This window comes from Heterocephalus glaber, unplaced genomic scaffold (genome assembly GCF_053883595.1).
Source record: "Heterocephalus glaber isolate CG9 unplaced genomic scaffold, H.glaber_assembly_v1.0 deba00001564, whole genome shotgun sequence".
In the NCBI taxonomy this organism is placed as follows: domain Eukaryota; kingdom Metazoa; phylum Chordata; class Mammalia; order Rodentia; family Bathyergidae; genus Heterocephalus; species Heterocephalus glaber.
Genome location: NW_028258351.1, coordinates 15,217,501 through 15,226,296, shown reverse-complemented (window position 1 = coordinate 15,226,296; position 8,796 = coordinate 15,217,501). Strand labels below are relative to the sequence as shown.

The 8,796-nt window shown below is 37.6% G+C and overlaps 1 protein-coding gene across 1 annotated transcript; it reads right to left on the bottom strand.

Annotated features, from left to right (window-relative positions):
- Nucleotides 1-3,395: 3,395 nt before the first annotated feature.
- Nucleotides 3,396-4,355, bottom strand: LOC101716541 (olfactory receptor 1468). The gene has a single exon (XM_004857576.2). The coding sequence runs from the start codon at nucleotides 4,341-4,343 to the stop codon at nucleotides 3,396-3,398; it is 948 nt and encodes a 315-aa protein (XP_004857633.1). The 5' UTR covers nucleotides 4,344-4,355.
- Between the last annotated feature and the right edge of the window lie 4,441 nt (nucleotides 4,356-8,796).

The window sequence follows — 8,796 nt, the reverse complement described above, 5'->3', positions numbered from 1 at the left end:
TAAAAATAGAACTACCGTATAATCCAGAAATCCATTATTGGGTATATATCTAAAAGAAGTGAATTCAGTATGTTGAAGGGACATCTACACTCCCATGTTCACTGCAGCACTATTTACAATAGTCAAGAAAGAAATGGAAGCAGCCTGAGAATAAAGTGTGATACATATACACAATGGAATATAATTCACATATAAAAAAAGGATGAAATCTTGTCACTTGTGACTATGTGGGTGGAACTGGAGATAATTATGTTTAATGAAATCAACAAGGCACAGAAAGACAAGTACTGCATAATCTCATTCTTATTTGGAATGCAAACAAATTGATCTTATAGAAGTTGAGGCACTTACCAGAGGCTGGAAAGAATGGATGAGAAAGGTAGGGAAGGACAGGGAGAGTACAGTTAGATAGAAGCAAGAAATTCTGGTGTGCTACTGAGTATTAGAGTAAAAATATAATAATGTACCATACATTTCAAAAAGCTACATGAAAGGACTTTGAAAGTTTTTACCATATAGAAATGATGTTTGAGAATATAGGTATGCTTAACTTGATTTTACAAAATGTATAAATATATCAAAACATTACATAGTACTCCATTAATATATATAATTTAATGCTTTTATATATTATTTAAAAGTAAATAAAAATAAACAATTGAATAGTACTATTATATGATCAATTTATACCACTCCTTGTATATACCTGAGGAAATTAAAGTCAATGTACTACAGGGATACTTGCATACCCATGTTTATTGTAGCACAATTCACCCATGTTTATTGTAGTCAAGGTATGAAACCAGCCTAGGTGCCCATCAATGGATAGATGGATAAAAAGTTATATATATGGATATATATGAGTATATATGAATATATATGTATATATATATTCAAACATAAAGAGTGAAATCATGTCATTTGCAGAAAAATAAATGGAACTCAAGATTATTGTATTAGGTAAAATAAGCCAAATTGTGATGAGTATTGCATGTTTTCCCTTATATGTAAATTTAAGGAAAAGAAAAGAAGAAAGAAAAAGATGGCATGAAAGTAGAAGGGAGGCTATTAAACAACAGGAAGGGAATAGAGGTGGGGATAAGTAGTTTAAAGGAGGGCAATAGGGTTGGATATGACAAAATATGTTATATGCATGTATGAAAATACTACACTGAAACTGTAAAAATTAACAGATATTAATAAAATATACTAAAATAATTTTGAAAGAGATATTTTATGGGGTCATTGCATATGTCTCTTAAGTGTGATTTTTTTTGTATATATCAGTGAAGAGTTTGTTTCCTTTTTATAGTTCTTGCACTCAATTTTTATTGCTATTGAGTATAGGATTCATTCTTCATGTCTTGTAAAATAGGTTTTTCTGATATAGAGGAAAGTGATTTAATTTTTATTTTGTTACTGATTATTCTGTTGTACTATGCCACTGATATTTCAGAGTTTATCTATGACAAGAATTGGTGATAACAACCACATCGAGAATAATAAAATATTTCAGGAACAATATTCAGTGGAAAAGACATAATGCAAAACTGTTGAACCATGTCTTAGTTACTCTTCTCATTACTGAGACAAAATACCTGCCACCCAAAGTTAAAGGAGGAAAAGTTTATTTAGCTCACAGTTTGTAGTGGTTTCAGTTCATAGTTGCCTAGCTCCAAGGCAGGGTGGCATGGCAGAGGGACATCTCAAAGGATAAATAGTTCATGGCAAGCAGAAGGCAGAGGCAGCAAGGCAACAAGCAACAAGCGGCAATAGCAACTTCTGTCCATTTATGTTCTATCTAGGCTACTCACCCTTACAGTGAGTAGCACTCACACCCAGAACTATGCCAAACCAATCAGTGGACTAATTTAGTAATCACACACCCTTATACCCAGCATCGCACACTCTAGATCCAGCCACCTCTGAAAAAGCCCCAAATATGACCACATGAGGCTTTGAGGGGACATCTAGATACAAGCATAACAAACTATATTCTATTTTTGTGAATTATATGTGCTCATAGAGAAGTGGTTACTCACTTGCTTACCTATTGGTAAGAGGGTTAGAAGTGACAACAAAAATCAAGGTATGGAATAAAGGACAATGAGCAGATGTGGATGGAACATAAAGAATTCAAGGTTGTGCTTGTTGAGAGTGAAATGATTACAGAAGCCCAAGTGGAGATGTCTACTGGGAAGATGAGAAGAACAGCTGGGAACTGTGGAGGAAGGTCTGGGACTCAGACCGATATATAGGGGTCAGCAGAATATTCAAAAGGATGAAAGGTATGGGCTTGACTTTCATCACTTAGAGGGAACAATTAAGGAAATGAACAGACCAAGGCTGGAAGCATAGTCCATGCCATGGTGATGTTAAGAGCTTCAAACAAAATGCCTGCTCCTTTTCTTTCTAAAGTAGGAGAAAATGAAAAGAGACCATATAATCAGATGATCTGCAATCTTACACAGGATCAGTAACTCATACTGCAAAACATCAGAAGTCACTGAACTTTATATATTTTAGTATGTAAAATACTGATAGTATCTTCTCTACTTCCTTGGATTTGTCATGAGACACACACACACACACACACACACAGTCTGCAGTGTCAAAATATGAAGCAGATGGCAGGCATCCTTCAAACCTGAAAATTTTACAACTTCTAGCTTCTTTCCTTAATCTTGGAGAAATGTATTCTATAGTCCCTGGCTACTAGTTAATTCCAGATTAATGCAAAATTATGCAAATAATACTATTATACAAAAGGGGTAGAAAAATTTAGGGTCAGCATAGATCAGAAAAGACAATGTAGAAAATTAATAAGGGTTGTGGGAGAGTTAAGACAAACTGATGTCAAAATTTGTGCAGGAAGAACATGTAGGAGATATTAGAAGGAGGTTAGGAGGTTTGGACATTTGAGTGTTATAGACATTTGGGTGTTATTGAGCAAGATTATGGGGTACTATTTAAAAGCCATAATAAAAGCAGAATTCTTGATAAAATGATACAATCTTTGAGTAACTTAAGAATGTAAGAAATGGAGGTCACATAAAACATTAGCTCTCATCCTATGCTTTCTCAGGATTACCTGGACAAGACAAAGAGGAAAGCATAACCAGGTCATAAAGACCTCCTTCCCTAGTTAAACTACAAAGCTAAATGTCCTTCTTTTACATATTGAACAATTATGTAGTATAGCTTTTTTTTTTTTGGTACTGGGGATCGAACTTGGGTCCTTGCACTTGCGCAGCAGGCAGCGAAACCACTGGGCTAAATCTCTGGCCCTGTAGTATGACATTTTTAACAGAAGCTCCCATGTGAGGAGGAGAAATTTGAAATAAAATTTTAATATTGATACATTTACTGGATAAAATTATGCAAAAGTCCCAGTGTTACCGTATTAGACAGAAGAGAATTTCCTTCTTACATATGGCTCTTCTCAAGGCTCCCTTCATATCTCTGTTCCTCAGGCTGTAGATGAAGGGATTCAGCATGGGAGTCACCACCGTGTACATCATAGCCATGACAGTTTCCTTTACAGTAGAATTATTAGTGGATGGACATAAGTAGAGGCCAATGATTGTTCCATAGAACAGTGACACCACAGAGAGATGAGAACTACAGGTGGAGAAGGCCTTATAGATACCTCGTGCAGAAGGTACCTTGAGGATGGAGAACACAATTCGTCCATAGGAAATAATAATGAGTAGAAATGGAATGACAATAACTAGCCCTCCCATGATAAATATTACTAACTCATTAACATGAGTATCAGAGCAGGCCAGCTTCAGCAGAGCTGATATTTCACAGAAAAAGTGGGGGATTGTGTTGTCTTCACAGAAAGACAATCTGGCCACAAGCAGAGTGTGCAACAGGGCATGGAAAGTGGTCAGCATCCAGGACAGTGCCACCAGGTGCACACAGAGCTGGGGACTCATGATGCTGGTGTAGTGCAGGGGGAAGCAGATGGCCACATAGCGGTCATAGGCCATGGCCACAAGGAGGAAGCTCTCCAGATCTGCAAAAACCAGGAAGAAATACATTTGGGCCAGGCAGCCTGCATAAGGAATGGATGGGACTTGGCTCTGCATGTTCTTCAGTAACTTGGGCATTGTGACAGAGGAAAAGAAGAGGTCAGAGAAAGACAAGTTGCTGAGAAAAAAATACATAGGCGTGTGGAGATGAGAGTCCAGTTGAATGAGGATGATGATGAGAAGGTTCCCCAGTATGGTGATAAGATACATGGAGAGGAACAGGGCATAGAACAGGTGCTGGTGCTCTGGACAGATAGGCAGACCCAGGAGGAAGAACTCTGAGAGAAAAGTTTGGTTTCTTCCCATCTTTATCTGTCTCCAGCATCTTTAAGAGAAAATAGTAGTGTCCCTTAACAATCTAAATAAAAAAACACATTTTAGTAATACAGACTGCTATGCATTCCACAATAACTGATCTTGCCTTCATCAAAATAATTATAATCTCCAAACTCCAAATGTTGATAATCTCTATAATCATTAACGATGTTTTCTTAACTTCTCTGTAACATATTTCAACATTCTGTCCTTTCCTAAACACTTTTATATAATTGCTTCTGAGATGCAAAATACATTTGTTTTTTTCCTTACCCGCCTGATCAATCATCCTAGGCAAATGTTATTAGCATCTGTTCTATCAGTATCTAATATGCTGATGTTTTCAAAGATTTTTCCAAACTCTATCCTCTTACAATTCTATGTATACATCCAAAAAAATCATCTACTCCAATGAATGAAATCACCATTTAAAATTCAGGCATAAATGTCTTTCTAATCTATAGGACTCTGTGTCCCTTTGCTTAATGCTCCCTCGGATATACTGTACAATAGGAATCTTAAGCTCAATAGATCCCAACTCATCTCACTTTCCTCTTTCACAACTTCCTTCTCTTCTACTTGCTCATACTTCAGTAAAAGGAATTTAACATCAGATCAGCAAACTGAATTTTATTTTATTTATTCCTTTCTCTTACTATCAACTCCAACTTAGCAAGTTCTATTCTTCATTATTCTGCTACTTTATCCACTCTTTTTCACAAGATCACAGACCAGGATAACATAAGTCTCTCCTCAACTATGGAAGCAGCCTGTCGGTTTGTATCCCTGTTTTTGTTCCTCAATACCTTTCTTCAAAATGCTTCATTGACACCGTGGCATTCTAGGATGGAAATCTTATCATCTCTTTCCTGATTGGTAGTTTATGGGATTATCATTACTCTTGAGATAAAGGTGAAGTTCCTTTCAAGGGCACAAACTCTGCTTCCTTATCTGAACTGTGCCTGCCTCCACAGCCTCATCTTGCCCCATGGTGATGCTTGCATTCCACTCTGAACTAAGGTGGACTCAGAATGCTATAATTTCTTGCCATCAGCATTTCATGCTTGTTGTCTCTCCTGCCTATCACCTTCTCCCTTCTCCTGGCTCTTCACCTGGTTTACTCCCACTCAGATATATTACATGCCAGTTGCTCAGCTGTCTCCCCATACACGGTGAGACTTACTTCCACCATCCCACAGCATTCTATACTTCTCTCATAGCACCCAATGCCCTCATCACTTGTTTATAGCTGTCAGATTGGGAACTCCATGCAGGCAAGGCTATATCTGCCTTTGTGCCTGTAGCAGCACGGCGCCTGGATGTGGCTAGTGTTTCATAAACATTTGTTGGCTGTCTTTTGGGCTGAGACATGTATATCTTCAACTTGAAGGGCAGCAAATTTTCGTTAAGTAGAAAAACTAGTCTTAAATTCTCTCAGCATACAAAGTACCATCTAGCAGTAAATTTTGACACTATTACTAATTTCACAGAGGTAGTATCTATGAAAAATATTAAGGTGTGCCATACATACTACAGTGAAACCTCTGTTCATGAATTCAGTTTGTTCCACAATTCTGGAAAAGGTGGCCATGGTTCTTGACCATGTTCTTATTATCTGTAAAAGATGTTGCAGTCCTGTCAGTTACCCAATGCAGAGTTCACAAACAAAAACAAAATTTTACCAAATGCTTCTGTTTGCAAACCAAATTGTTTGCTGTCAAAAGCATTCATGAACCAAGGTACCACTGTACTTTTTTTATCTTTCTTTTTTCCTGGTACCGGGGATCAAACCCAAGGCTTTGCACTTGTGAGGCAGGCACAGCACCACTGAGCTACATCCTGGGGCCCTTTTAGTAATGCAGATGACTCAAACTAAGTATCCTTATGCTTCAGTCCACGTGCTCTCCTTGATATTAATATGGGAAAAGTAAACATGAAGAGAATTTTGTAAATTATGGGAAAAACAGAAAAAAGAAGCATATTTTAAAAAAAATCTTCAAGTTTAAATCTTCAGCTGTCCATACCATATGTGATGGTTAATTTTATGTGCTGACTTGGCTAGGCCCCAATACCAAGTTTTTGTTAAATGCCAATTCTAGATTTTGCCATGAAGATATTTTATAATGTGATTAACATTTATATCAGTAGACTTTGTGTAAAACAGATTACTCTCATTTGTAAATAGGGAGGAATGGAGGGGTTGAAGGGAGGGCTGGGCAAGGGTGAAAAATAAGAACCAAGAGAGACTATGTAAAGGTGCAAATTTCCGATGATGAATGTCATTATATTGTACACCTAAAATGTACCATTGATTAGAATGAATAACCAATAATGCAAAATAGGAAGAAAAGGTCCAAAGGGGTAGGGGTAGTGGGAGGGGCAGGGGAAAGGAAAGAAGGGAAAGGAAAAATGATGAGAAATGGAAAAAAATGGAAATAAAGTCTTTGTAAATAGGGAAGGGTGGAGGGCGTGAAGGGAGGGCTAGGAATGGGGAAAAAATAAGAAGCAAGATGCATTATGTAAAGGTCCAATTCCCAATGAGAAATGTAATTGTGTTGTATACCTACAATGTACCAATAAAAGAATTTAATTGAAACAAAAACAAAAACAAAAAACAGATTACCCTCCATATTGTGGTGAGACTCATACATTTGGTTGAAGAACTTAGAAGACTGCAGTTTCCAGAAGAATTCTGTCTCCAGACTGCCTTGGAACTCAAGTCTGTAACAGCCACCCTTCCCAGGGACTCAAGTCTGCTGATGTGACCTGTAAATATCAGACTTGTAAGTCCACAATATTGTGTGGGACTATGTGCTTACAGTAGATCACACATGCACATGTGTGCAAACACATATACACCATTAGTTTTGTGTTCTTCCTGACAACCCTAATGAATAAACCTCAGTATGTCTCAAAGCTGACAAAGAAAGAAGAAGAGGAGCACTAAGAGATGTGCTAAAAGATACAGCTGGGGATTGTCATGTTGCTGATAGTGTTTAATACAGCTGCATTAACAGTTTTGACACTTGGGCATTATGTGCTGCATTATAGCAGGAAAATGGATGTAGAGGAAATCATGCACCCAGTTCCTCAGTATTTTGCTTCCTCAGTTAATGGGACCCATCTCTGGGACCAGGAGTATGTGCAGGGATTGCAAAACAGAGTTGTCACCTGCAGATGTTGCCAGTGATGGCTCAATGAGCATCTTCTTCAGCTGCTAAGTCTGGGGTTCTCAGCCTGAATAGTGCTTAAGAATTGCCTCAGGCAGTGTTTCTAAAATTGAATATATATGCGAATCACCTAGGGGTTGTATTAAAACACCAATTGTGATTCTACAGTTCAGATTCTACATGTCAAATGGACCCCCAAGTGACATCATACTGTGGGTAATGGTCACTTGGGTAGCAAGCATATTCCAGCTATTAAAAATACAGATACTCCTACAGATAGACCTAATCATAATCTCTGCAAGGAGACCTGTGCAAAGCTTTTAAAAACTGTGGATAAATGTAAAATGAAGAAGGCTTAAAAACTACTGCATGGAACCCTACCTCACAGAGCTGTTATGTTGAGATGATATGATCTTTTGAGAACACATTGTATAGTAAGTAATATTAATGAATAATATTATTAATAAAAGTTGTAAATGGGAAATATCAATTAAAATTTTTTATAACTTGGCTATAATACATAGTGTGAAATAGGAAGAAAAGGGGCAAAGGGGAAGGGGAAGTGGGAGGGGTAGGGGAAAGGAAAGAAGGGAATGGAATTAATATGAGAAAATGAAAAAAAGGAAACAAAGCCTTTGTAAATAGGGAGGGATGGAGGGGTTGAAAGGAGGGCAGGGGAAGGGGGGAAAAATAAGAATCAAGAGAGTATGTAAAGGTGCATATCTCCAATGATGAATGTCATTATATTGTACACTTAAAATGTACCAGTAAAAGGATATGCAAGATTTTTTTTTATAACTTGGGAAAATCTAAGCAGAGAAATATAAATGAGGGAAGTTATCATACCTGAAAAATCCCATAGAACTTCATACAAACTGGGAAATAAATACATTCAAATTGGAAGAACACTAAGACACCAAGTCATTTTTTTTACCCAGGGTTTTCTAAGGGTGACTCCATGGCCCTGACCCAAGATTCTGCTCTCCTTTATTCATAGGAAGTAACAGCTTCTGTGGTCATTACCTACCTGCATTATCTTTTCTCACTTCTACCCTTCTAGCCATTCCCAGGCCTAAGTGGCTCTGCATCCCAGAGGAGTTCAGGCTCTGGAGGAACTCATTAAAGACAAAGTAATTACCCAGGCCCTCTCTGATAAATTCTCTCAGAGTCCTGCAGTGCTAACCGATTATAATCATTCACCACACCTGACTACACTTTGGGGGAAGATTGGGATGGAGAGAAGCTCATGGATGAATGCTTAATACTGACTGTTA

Excerpts from the sequence above, each read along its gene's own strand:
- LOC101716541 (XM_004857576.2), bottom strand. The coding sequence starts at position 4,343 with ATGGGAAGAAACCAAACTTTTCTCTCAGAGTTCTTCCTCCTGGGTCTG.